The sequence below is a fragment of the Antedon mediterranea genome, chromosome 7 (genome assembly GCF_964355755.1).
Source record: "Antedon mediterranea chromosome 7, ecAntMedi1.1, whole genome shotgun sequence".
Classification (NCBI taxonomy): domain Eukaryota; kingdom Metazoa; phylum Echinodermata; class Crinoidea; order Comatulida; family Antedonidae; genus Antedon; species Antedon mediterranea.
Window position 1 is genome coordinate 16309394 of NC_092676.1, and position 13540 is coordinate 16322933.

Sequence of the window (13540 nt, forward strand, 5' to 3'; positions counted from 1 at the left end):
AATGTCATTGGAAGCCTTTCGATTTTTCAGTTTAGCTAAACTTTGCTCTTCATTAAAATTCGAAATAAAAACGCTTTTCCTGTAAATTCTGTTTTGGAAATAAGATACATCTATTTAACTTGTAAGTTAAAAGATTTAGCCTAGATACACTTATAAAATTGGAAAATAAATCAGTTAATAATATCAATAATTATTTAAATGTAAATCATGAATTTACTACTAGTACTAGGTAGGCATAATACTATACCTAGCCTAGGGCCTAATGGAGAACAAATAGTATCTTCAAATGCAAACTTAGTTAGACCTAGGTCTATCATAATACGTAGTAGTACTAGCAGTAGTATTGCCTGTTGTAGAACTATGCCTGGTAGTAGTAACAGTAGTAGTAGTAGTAGTAGTAACAATAGTATTAGTGGCACTTTGTCTACTAGTTGTTGTATTAGTATCGACAGTGGTAGTACTAGTAGTGGCACTAAGTCAAGGAGTAGTAGTAACAGTAGTAGTAGTAGTAGTAGTAACAGTAGTAGTAGTGGCACTTTGTCTACTAGTTGTTGTATTAGTATCGACAGTGGTAGTACTAGTAGTGGCACTAAGTCAAGGAGCAGTAAGTAACAGTAGTAGTAGTAGTAGTAACAGTAGTAGTAGTGGCACTTTGTCTACTAGTTGTTGTATTAGTATCGACAGTGGCAGTACTAGTAGTGTCACTAAGTCAAGGAGTAGTAGTAACAGTAGTAGTAGTAGTAGTAGTTGTAGTAGTAACAGTAGTAGTAGTGGCACTTTGTCTACTAGTTGTTGTATTAGTATCGACAGTGGTAGTACTAGTAGTGGCATTAAGTCAAGGAGCAGTAGTAACAGTAGTAGTAGTAGTAGTAGTAGTAGTAGTAGTAGTAACAGTAGTAGTAGTGGTACTTTGTCTACTAGTTGTGGTATTAGTATCGACAGTAGTAGTACTAGTAGTGGCACTAAGTCAAGGAGTAGTAGTAACAGTAGTATTAGTAGTGGCACTTTGTCTACTAGTTGTTGTATTATTTTTATTTTATTTATTTTTATTTATTTATTCGACTTCTCACTAACTCAGTAAGTGAAGGATCTGGACCAACAGGTGGTAAACACCTCTAAAACGGTCCAGTCCCAATTTGCACAGTGGCTGTGTGTGACAGTGGCTGTGTTTGTGTGGACTAGTACACCGGGGTAACCCCCTACTCGTCTCGAAAGATGTACTAGGTTCTTTAAAGTGCGCATGAGCTATGGGTACACTGGACCTACGGTTTATAGTCCTTATCCGAGAAGACTCGTTCTACCACCAGAACCATGGAGCGAGTGAGCCTCGAACCCTTGCCGATGTTATGGCTACTTAATTACGGTTCCACTGTCTTAACCGCTCGGCCACTAACTCACTCTAATATTAGTATCGACAGTGGTAGTACTAGTAGTGTTACTAAGTCAAGGAGTAGTAGTAACAGTAGTAGTAGTGGCACTTTGTCTACTAGTTGTTGTATTAGTATCAACAGTGGTAGTACTAGTAGTGGCACTAAGTCAAGGAGTAGTAGTAACAGTAGTAGGCCTAGTGGCACTTTGTCTACTAGTGGCACTAAGTCAAGGAGTAGTAGTAACAGTAGTAGTAGTGGCACTTTGTCTACTAGTTGTGGTATTAGTATCGACAGTGGTAGTACTAGTAGTGGCACTAAGTCAAGGAGTAGTAGTAACAGTATAGTAGTAGTGGTACTTTGTCTACTAGTTGTTGTATTAGTATCGACAGTGGTAGTACTAGTAGTGGCACTAAGTCAAGGAGCAGTAAGTAACAGTAGTAGTAGTAGTAGTAGTAGTAACAGTAGTAGTAGTGGCACTTTGTCTACTAGTTGTTGTATTAGTATCGACAGTGGCAGTACTAGTAGTGTCACTAAGTCAAGGAGTAGTAGTAACAGTAGTAGTAGTAGTAGTAGTTGTAGTAGTAACAGTAGTAGTAGTGGCACTTTGTCTACTAGTTGTTGTATTAGTATCGACAGTGGTAGTACTAGTAGTGGCATTAAGTCAAGGAGCAGTAGTAACAGTAGTAGTAGTAGTAGTAGTAGTAGTAACAGTAGTAGTAGTGGTACTTTGTCTACTAGTTGTGGTATTAGTATCGACAGTAGTAGTACTAGTAGTGGCACTAAGTCAAGGAGCAGTAGTAACAGTAGTAGTAGTAGTAGTAACAGTAGTAGTAGTGGCACTTTGTCTACTAGTTGTTGTATTAGTATCGACAGTGGCAGTACTAGTAGTGTCACTAAGTCAAGGAGTAGTAGTAACAGTAGTATTAGTAGTGGCACTTTGTCTACTAGTTGTATTAGTATCGACAGTGGTAGTACTAGTAGTGGCATTAAGCCAAGGAGTAGTAGTAACAGTAGTAGTAGTGGCACTTTGTCTACTAGTTGTTGTATTAGTATCGACAGTGGCAGTACTAGTAGTGTCACTAAGTCAAGGAGTAGTAGTAACAGTAGTAGTAGTAGTAGTAGTAGTTGTAGTAGTAACAGTAGTAGTAGTGGCACTTTGTCTACTAGTTGTTGTATTAGTATCGACAGTGGTAGTACTAGTAGTGGCATTAAGTCAAGGAGCAGTAGTAACAGTAGTAGTAGTAGTAGTAGTAGTAGTAGTAGTAGTAGTAGTAGTAGTAGTAACAGTAGTAGTAGTGGTACTTTGTCTACTAGTTGTGGTATTAGTATCGACAGTAGTAGTACTAGTAGTGGCACTAAGTCAAGGAGCAGTAGTAACAGTAGTAGTAGTAGTAGTAGTAGTAACAGTAGTAGTAGTGGCACTTTGTCTACTAGTTGTTGTATTAGTATCGACAGTGGCAGTACTAGTAGTGTCACTAAGTCAAGGAGTAGTAGTAACAGTAGTATTAGTAGTGGCACTTTGTCTACTAGTTGTATTAGTATCGACAGTGGTAGTACTAGTAGTGGCACTAAGTCAAGGAGCAGTAGTAACAGTAGTAGTAGTAGTAGTAGTAGTAACAGTAGTAGTAGTGGCACTTTGTCTACTAGTTGTTGTATTAGTATCGACAGTGGCAGTACTAGTAGTGTCACTAAGTCAAGGAGTAGTAGTAACAGTAGTAGTAGTAGTAGTAGTAGTAGTAGTAACAGTAGTAGTAGTAGTGGCACCTTGTCTACTAGTTGTATTAGTATCGACAGTGGTAGTACTAGTAGTGGCACTAAGTCAAGGAGTAGTAGTAACAGTACTAGTAGTGGCATTAAGCCAAGGAATAGTAGTTGTAGTAACGACGTGACATAGAATGTAGAATTGAATGAAATAGGGAAGGCTAAATACTAGATATTCTAGGTAGATGATGATGCTTGTTGCATTGAATTACGCATTATGCATTATTTACCAAAAACGCATTTTTTTTTGTAAATTGCAGCTGTTAAACAATAGTAGTTGGTAGATAGATTTGTTAAAGCGGACATTTACATTGACTAGCATTTTTTGAAAGAAAGATTAAAGAACGGGCCTGTACTAATTGGAGAAATGATATTATCTTCTCTCTATCAGACAATCACACTAATTCCCTTGGCTACAACAAATTAATAAATTCTAGTCCAATTCAGTCAGGGTCATGGTAAATATCTTTTAATATTATTTGTTATGTATCACATCATAAACAATTAATAATAACATTTTAATACAAAAATAATGAAAACACATCCGGTACTGTAGCAATTACATTGTGGCTATACTGTATTGACATTTTATATTGTATTGAGTTCAAAATTGCAATATAAAGTTCTTTGCATCGGGCCTTTACGAAGGATATATATCTAGTATGTAATAATTTTGAATGATGGGTTATAAAGATGTTGAATGATTTAAAAAATAATACATTTCAGTGAAAATATGGTAAATGGTAAATACAATAATTTATGTTCAGTAAAAATTGCTGTGGACATATCGCGCTGCGCCTGGTTTCTCATTAAAGGCCAGGTGCGGCCACAACCTTTCTATTGACCATACATTTCAATAATTATCGATCTTTAGTTTCCCTTATGTTTCATCATTTTTGGGGTTTTATTTGTGTTACATGAGCTTGTTGAAAATAAGCACCTTCTTATCAGTGGGGGATAGTTCAAATTACAGAGTAAAATCTCTATTCTTGTGTACACAACTTTTGTAAATAGAAGGCATTTCAAAAAGCTATGAAAGATAAACGGTGTGGTAAAAAATTTTATCAGATGACTAAATATAGCTAATATAACTTGAATTTTACATTTTTGGTATTTTTATTCAACTTCAGATTTTTATTTTCATGCTATAGCAAAAATTATCCACCTTCTATCCACCATCTTTTTCACCTTCTAGGGCGTCAGCAGACATGTTATTACATTAGGTTAAACTACCTAACTACTGAAAAAAAGTCTTCCTTCCTTTTATGGCAGAATTTTGCAAAATTTTGTATTTGACCATATTAAGGGAAATTCATGTTTTTTCGTCTTGATTTCTGTTACAAATCATTGATTTATGTACAATTAACCAGATATTATATTTAAAATGCATGACTGTACCTGAACTTTAAGCTGTATATTCACGCTTTCAAGATTATAGACTGATATTATTACAGTATACAATTGTTGGCGAAGTAAGTAAGTAAAGTAATCGGCAGATAGTTAAAAATGTATAACGTGTAAATGCCATTTGAATTTCGTCTTAGCAATTTAGTATTATTAATTAGCAATTATATTTTAAATAAAATTCAATAGAACGAATACTTCCTTTATATTGACGTTGTTGAAATGTTTGTCTTACTAACTAAACACCAGGTGCTCACATCCGCATCTTCCTTTACAAAATGGAATGTAATATAAATGTTTAATTTCTTATTCTTATTATTTAAATGTTTGGTAGTGAATCTATATCTTGCGAACTTAAGGTATCAAAATGTTTATAGCTAACTACTGTGACAGATTTGCTACTGCCACTCAGTGCGTTTTTTTCATTTTCTGAGCCACCAGACGTTGTGTCATTTTTATCACTTCCTCTTGATCCAAGAGTAAGTATAGATCCTAATATAGTTACCAGCGAAATTATTTTCAGAATTCCTGCCATTAAAAGTGTGTATCGACTAAAAGATTCGTTGTTATATAACCAACAAGTTCCATTCGAGCCATCGCATTCCTTATCCCACAGTAGACATTGACCATCGATGATCGCGCCAAAGATTATTGGTCCAGGCACGGTTCCTACAAAATTAAAAAGGTCATATTGGATTAAAAAATAACCACTACTTGTTCTTAATAATATAATAATTATAACCGTTGTCCTTTGTACAATCTACAAATGTCGACAGTATAATGAGGTAAATTACCAGAAGCTTACCTCATGTGTGTCCTATATTTTATTATGTTAAGTATGGTATGATGCGATATAACACAAAATGTTATTATCTTACATTTTTCACAGTACATCGCCAATTTCTTGAAATATTGTGAATGTATCAAAAAATAATATATGTATGATCTTTTAACTTTTAAGAAACTTAAACTGCATATATATTGGTCATCAGACATCAGAATGATATACAAATCAAAAAGGAATAAGGATGTAGGAAAATTCAATTTTGAATATAGATCTTCAATGGAAAGTAAATAGAATAACATACCAAGTAACCTATACATGAGTGATTGAATACCAAGACCAAATGCACGTTGATCATGATCCACAATCCTAGAAAAAACAATCGTAAGGTATATTTAATTTTTTTGTTAATAAACAATTACAACTATCACATTTATACATTTCATTACAAGTCTTTTTCGTTTTAAATAAACTTTCCCTCCTTTTTGTCACAAATTGAAATAGTTGACCGCATGTAATCATAATACATAAGCGAATAAAAACCGTAAAAAGAGAAAAATGATATTTTGGAAATTACAAATAGTAACACTTAATTAGAGCTTAAAATTATTTCTAAATAGGCCCTAATTATTAAATTTTTTTTAAATAAACAATTTGTAACTGTGTTTAATTAATATTTTCAGACATTTTGTTTTTAATAAGATGAATAACCCTTGGACACCACGAAAGAATGTCTGTATATTGATCATACCATGTCATATTTCGCATGTCTTACCGTAATACAGCAGTTGTACCCGGAACAATAGCCATGAAAGTAGTAAGCATTTGAAAAAACAACAAGACCAGGAATAGTGGAATTAAAGGGCAGTCGATGTCACATCTTTCAGCTTTACCCATGTAATCAACGTCAGAGGAACTGCTCGTGATATTCATACAAGTACAGTCGAAATATTCCTATACGGAAATTAATTTGATATCTTTTCATTTAATTTGGAGTAACTTAGATTATATCTGTTTAGGCCTCTGCCTTCCATCATCATCACCATCATTCAGCAGTATTTTTAAATTTATAGTCTTTACTGGCTATACATCCTACATGACAACTGGAATAATACATAATATTGGAGATTGTTCGATTATTTTCTCATTATCGTCATCTTCATCGTCACCATTAGCACCGTCACCGTCAATCTCACGATGAGTAGTCAAATGTCAAACATGCGCTCATCATGTCAAATTTATATTTATCATTATTATCATTTACCAAAATGTTCTCTTCGTTTTCCTTACTGACTGCACATCCTGCATGACATCCGGAATAATACATGACATTGTCGATTCCACATATTGGGTCGTACTCCTGTCCACAACGGCAATCTATGTTACAGTTTGCATTTATATTGGTCTCAGCACCTTCAGGATATATTGCAGACCTAGAGTTTAACGTAAACACAATTTAACAATCAAATGAATTAAATTCTTTATTTAGAGTTAACTTGTTTTCTGTTAAAACATCTCATGTACATGCCATCATCATTGAAGCTGAAGCAAAAGCAGTCATTTGTGTGAAAACTAGATTGAAAATCGATGACGATGAAATTAATGTAAAGAAAGAAAGAACAAGTGTATCTAACTAAAGAGATAGAAAAAAGAAGAAAGCAAAATCACAGTATGTAGTATGCAAATGTAGATAGGCATAAGTGTTTTTATTCTGTTAACAAACAAAAAATGTAATGAGTTGAGATAATCAGTTTCATATCTTGACCCAAGTGTTTAAAAAGTGTAATGTAACAAAATAAAATAAATAGATAAATAGAATGCATACGTTTTGCCGTACTGTGTCGTGACGCCAGCAAAATTAACGTTATCACAATAGATAACGAAACACAAAAGCAATACTGCAGAAACTGAAAGAGTTCCGAGGACAAACTGAAGCATTGCTTTAACAGACAGCTTAAATCGCTTCACCACCCATCCACCTATTAAGGTACCACCAACTCCTGACGGTATTACAATAATTCCTAAAGAAATCAGAATAAAATCCATTATTTTCTTCCAGGTTCGGATATCTTATTCACGACATGTTAATATTTATTTATTAGTTGCAATTCTGTTCATATATTTTTGTAGACTTTCTGTGTTATTATGATAATATTAGACTCACCACATATTCCGGCGGCTGCACTTGGAGTAATATTAAATTGAGATTCCATGTATTTAGGCCCAAAGACAGCCATAGCTGCTAAAATAAACCATTCTGCGCACGTTGATAGATTTATCATCATGTATGGGATATTTTTAACTAAGTTCCAAACGGCTTTTGGAAAGTTTTTTATACTTCCACCGTAACTTGCACGTGTCATCATATTATCTTCATCATCTTCTTTTGTGGTATTCTTCAGAGCTCGCTCCTTAGCAATTAAAGCTGCACCTATAAAGCGCAAATAAATTGGTAATGATTGATGATGGTGATCCACGATAACGTAACTAAAAATCCCATTTGTTTTGTATGCGATAGAGTTAAAAATATATATATGAAAAGTATAAAACATATAAAGATAGCAATGAAAATGTCAGTTGTCAGTGATAATTTTATATTCATTTGTGTATATTTTTACTCCTCTCAAAGCCTAATCTAGTCATATCATATAGTAAGCGAAGTACATTTTAGAATATTTAACACTTGGAAATATTGGCACTCCATATAAAAACAAATACAGATTAGTACCTACATCGGTTTATTATGATTTTATACCAGACTAAATTTTGGACGTTTATCATATTCCTCCTATTCTAAACATAGTTGGTATCGAAATGCTATTAACATTGAAAAGAAAGAAGTTCAAGTTCAACTTTATTTTTCCACGGATGCCCAGATCAACACATGATTCTTCCCGGAACTGTGCACCAAAAAACAAACTCGATAGGGAGAGATGAGATAGAGAGGGGATAGAAAGAAAAAAATAAACAACCCATTGATTGAACAATAAGATATAATATATAAGAAACAATACAAATATAAAGCAGCAGTTGTCAAGTAATTGATAACTGTATACATGGCATTTAATACGGTAGGGTGCCAGAAGTGATTTTGATGAATGTTTCTCTAAAGCCTCTTTCTAGAGCCTCATAAACCATTCCATAAAATCAATATTCGTGGAGTTGTGGCTTGGTGGTTATGATGCTTGGCTACCACTCCAAGGTTCCTGGATTGAAGTCCCGTCACATGTCCGGATTTTTTCTAAGGACAAAATTACAACTCCCCTCCGAAAGACGTTGTTTATGTAGAGCATCTTGTGTATATGTTTGTCTCGTGAACCTCTGAGAGTCCCTAATGATCAACAATTGCTGGATGGATCATCCTCATTAAATATAGTATAAAAAATAAATACAAATATTGGCCTACATGTATATCAACTTACCTGGAAGTGCTCTTGGATAACCCAGTAATGGAAAGGAAACAAGCAAACAACACGTTCCACTAACAAGGAATCCTATCCACCAGGCACCGACCCATATTGGACTTCCTCTTGATATACCTTGCCTTCAATATTGAATGTAATAATGTATAGTTAATTCCATATAACTGAATGTTTATACGTCTTTGTAAAGAATTTTTGTGTTTACTGTTTATATCATCAAATAGTACAAATACAGTATTGTATTTTTTATGGAAAACGGTTACTTACTCAGCAGGATCAATCCTAATATCTGTGTAAATAGTAAGATACAATCCTCCAAGAACGTAGCCCAACGCAGGCCCCAATATTGATATCGCATTGAATATACCTGGTAACAAGAAAACATAAGATTATCTTTTCATATGATGCGCTGTATTTCAAGAATATTTTCTCAATTTCTATAACATTTTGTGTATTTACCAAGTGGTACAGTGGTATGATTGGCACCCCCATGAGATAATTATATGTGACGTCGCTGACCAGATAGTCAGCAGACTTTCATAGTGGAACAATTGCATTATCAAGAAAGTACAGTTCATATCTCATAAAAAGTAAGCAGTAGATCTATAAATATCTAAATAAATGCTTTATCTTGTTCCCCGATTATTCAATTAAAGCATAACAGGATAATTGATATAAGCACGCACCTATGTACATAGCTATTAACTTCGGTGTAACATTATCATCCATGTATGTTACCCCTAGTGTATACAAAGGCGACGCACCAATTCCATGAAGCAGTTGGGCGAATACAAAAACCCAGTAGTACGATGACAGATCTGTATTTTTACCATTATCTTGATCAATACATAACGGTACTGTGCGATTTGTATCACATGTTGTGGTATTTATTAGACTTACACCATCATCGTCTCCACGATAATATCCTGTAGTGAAATGTGGCAGAGAAAATACATAACACCCAATGCCGAATATAATTGCACCAATACCTAACAGTTTCGGCTTGTGTTTTTTCTCCCCGAAATAGGTGACGAAAATAACCACAAGTGTAACAGAGAAATCGTAACAGCTTGAGATGGACCCACTTTTGACACTTGGAAGTTCAAACCGTTTCTCTAGCGTAGTTGTATCTACGTATATCAATCCATTGACCGTCATGCCCTGGGCTAGTGCGAAAAGGCAAATAAAAAAGCAGAATCCCTTAGGAGAGTTAAACACCTGAGCACAGGCTGGCCTCCACGAGCCCCATCCGCATGTTGGCTCCTCATCTGCAAATTCTTCAACCTTTTCCTGATTTGAAGTTGTCACATCCACTTTACTACCGTTCTCTTCACTAAACATAGTATTAGCTATACCTTGCGGTTCATTTTCAATATTATCTACAATGTTTTGTTTCTCTGACGAACGTGCGATTTGTTCGGGGTCTTCCACTCCTACTATAATTGACCCTCCACGGGTGGAGGGTCTCTGTCCAACCTCATCCTCTTCCATAATGTACTAAACTACAGCAGGCCTATTATCAATATTATTCCGTTTTCGGGTTTAGAAACTAAAAAATAACGACAATACATAATAAATCATTATAATAATAATTTAAAGGCAAATTACTAAAAAAATAACAATTCTGTCATGTGGGTTTCATTGACTTTCACACTACGCAATGTGTTACGCACCTGCTTTTATTCTTGATTTGGTTGGTTATTCTCCTACAGCTTTTCTGTCTAGCCCTGGGCGAGATGTAGGCCTACTAATGGAATGAACGTTTAGTTAGAACAGTAGGTATGTTCAAACAAATAACGAATGCTCTGTATTCATATCATTCAAGTCATAAACATATTAATTATTTGTATATTGACTCAATAATTTACAAAATAAATAATACTTACAAGTATTTTATAATTATAGGTTTACACCTTCTTCTCTGTGGATGGAAATGGATATCATTCGGAAAAGATATTACCTGCTGTTGTTTATTGCAAGATATTGTTTGATCGGTAGCCTCCACCATTACATTACAATAATAATGTCATCCGAATTGTGTTCATTCATGCTCGATCAATTTAACCTGTATACGCCCCAGATAAAGTTTAACGAGTAGGACTAATTTGGTGTTGTAGATTAGATTATATTAGCTATAGTAATCGCCAACAACAAACTAACCACACAATATTAGTATTTGGTCTTTACCCAATATTATAATCGAACGATTTCTTATCAGTGATAATTGCCAAGTAGATAATCGAATAGTTGTTAAATATTAACTAGGGCCATCCTGTGTCAATCGCATAGAACGTCATGCCATATACTGTACTCTTTATTTTTTATTTATAATGACAACGGCAACATGATAATGCATTTTCTAATATACAATAGTAAAATATGAAGTGACTACAGAAGATATATATTTACCGTCTAGGGATTGGTTGAAATGGTATCACGTGATTAAGTATTATCAACGTTGAGCGCTTTGGATAAAATAGTAAATTTAAATTAAAATAGCATGGAGCTATTATTATTATAAGTGATTTTTTATTGGAGAGGTGTTGGGCGTTTATTCAAATAAATACCATCCTATTGGTATGATTAATACGTTAGATTAGTATAAATATCTTCCGCGACACAGTGGGCAGTTTTAGACGGCTTGCAACATGAGCAGAAGTATCCCAGGGTCATAATGGGACACATAGCCCACAGTTGTCCCTGCCAGCTTACCCAACAACTCGGCTATCGGGGTTTCACTCGATTTCAAACAAAAGGTATTATCATCAGTTCTTCGGAGGTAATTTTATATACTATACTATTCCCCACAATATACTCCGATGCTTTATGAATATTTTTAATTTGATATTTGTTAATTTGCAATATAATTTTTATTTTGCTAACTACTGTACCTTCACACGCGCGGTCCGACAATAAACAAAAACTAAAATGGCTATCGCCACCAACGGCCAACTTAGTTGAAGCCAGGAAGTTGACTCACCGTGAACCCGGAAATTATTTCTACCGCGTACGGTTGAAACTCTACCGATGAAATTAGAAATTGTGTTTTAAAATCCTTTATAATATCTTCCTAAGATAGAAATAAGGAACAATACCGTAATAGTGAGAACTAATGTTATCAAATCTACGTTTCGGGGTACATCTGAGATAGATGAGAGAGGTGTCCAAGGCGGAGATTTGTCCCGAAGTTTTACCTATGTCAGAATTCAGAATTTATATATAGATACTCTAGTCTAAATTTACTATTTTATCCTGCGTACTGCTTTTATTGGTGTATTACATTTGTGATCTCCTTGGGAAATATTTTTCTCGAGGGATTATATTTTCCCGAAGTGGGCCGGCATCTCTTATATTTTCCCTCGGGGAATCTCAAATGTTCTAATACACTTTTAAGCAGTCAATATCGTTATAATAAAACCACAATATACGAAGTTATAATGCCCTAAAAGAGGAAGTTACAACTTAATATGGCGTTTTTCTTTGCTGGAAAGCAGCCTCGATTTGTGTTAGCGTGCCATCTATTCGGCCATTCAGGTTTCCCCAAATGCGTTGTTTCTACCCTTCGGGACAATGATTTGTATGAATTCCAATAGTCTAGATAAGTGTGATTGATCATGTTGTTGTAAAGCATGTTGTTGTATGCCACTAGTAGTATCATTGTAGGTGTGTTATGCCAGTAAGAAAGAATTGTCCAGACACAGAACCCTGCCACTGCATTTGGGTAATAATAAAATAGATTCTTCGTATTTTAACCAATGGCAATTTTGCGGCATCATAAACCAGCATTAACAATGCAGAAAAGGTCGCGCTATACTTCCTTGACAAAACAGGGTTAGGTTTAAATACATTTAAATGCAATTGTTTAATAAAGCATATGAACAAAGACTGTCTTTAAAAAGTCAACTCTCTTCCCACCTTTTACACACAATTGATTGTTGATTGGTTTAAAAACAATGACTATTAACTATAATGTAAAAGAACCGATAAATGAAATAATCTGGAATACTGTAACATACATATAACGTACTACGGTAAAACACTTTATGACTATGTTCTTAACAAAGCCGGGATCTTAACGCTTCGTAACATCTACAACGCTGATAATACTCCGGTGTCTCTCCTCCTAAACAAATATTAGATAAAACTAACCACCGTAAAACACTTTTCTCAATCCATAGTAACACCCCAATTGATGGGGAAAACTCGCTATCTTGGGGTACAGTATTCTACTATTCAGTAATATCTGAATAACGAGGATCGGAGCAATACCTCTGATTCAGTTGTTGAAATTAAATGTCAACTTTCATTTCAAATGAATCTCAAACGGGCGGTATTGTATTCTTGCTCATGTTCTACCCCATGCACGCTGGTCCTGCCACACATAAGATTGATCACCCTTTTACCATTTTTCCAAACACCAAATGCAGTGATAACACTAGACTAGGTTATGTTTCTTACTAATTACTATTCCTAAGTTTCTATAGGCAATAGCTGAATGCGGTATGTGATGTCTGACTAAGAGAGGCTTCTAATTCCATGATTTTTATGATATGAAATATTGTGAAGTACATTTTGCTTTTTATTAACTTTATCTTCCTTCTAATAATTATAGTGTACAATATACCTATCGACACTATAAATTCATTTATACATTTGTGTATACTGCATTGTACTAAATCTTTTTGATTCCCGAACCATAAAATCATCAAGAAGGTGCTCGTCGAACTGATAGTTTAATAATATTTCATACTTATTTAAGTGGCATGATTTATTCATTCATATAAGTCTGTTAGTACACT

At 34.5% G+C, this 13540-nt stretch overlaps 1 protein-coding gene across 1 annotated transcript; it reads right to left on the bottom strand.

The window, feature by feature from the left end:
- Nucleotides 1-4854: 4854 nt before the first annotated feature.
- On the bottom strand, nucleotides 4855-10232 carry LOC140055445 (solute carrier organic anion transporter family member 4A1-like). The gene is made up of 9 exons (XM_072100783.1): nucleotides 9428-10232; nucleotides 9009-9108; nucleotides 8742-8863; nucleotides 7484-7750; nucleotides 7145-7340; nucleotides 6584-6752; nucleotides 6095-6273; nucleotides 5624-5688; nucleotides 4855-5204 (listed from the first exon to the last, which is right to left on the bottom strand). Exons 1-9 carry the CDS (start codon nucleotides 10230-10232, stop codon nucleotides 4855-4857), a joined length of 2253 nt encoding a protein of 750 aa, XP_071956884.1.
- Nucleotides 10233-13540: the final 3308 nt, after the last annotated feature.

Bases quoted from the DNA above. Each gene is read 5' to 3' on its own strand.
- LOC140055445 (XM_072100783.1), bottom strand. From the start codon at position 10,232: ATGGAAGAGGATGAGGTTGGACAGAGACCCTCCACCCGTGGAGGGTCA. The intron at 9,109-9,427 runs GTGCGTGCTTAT...TCTTGTTACCAG, and splicing joins GTTAATAGCTATGTACATAG to GTATATTCAATGCGATATCA. The intron at 5,205-5,623 runs GTATGTTATTCT...TTAATTTTGTAG, and splicing joins ACTCATGTATAGGTTACTTG to GAACCGTGCCTGGACCAATA.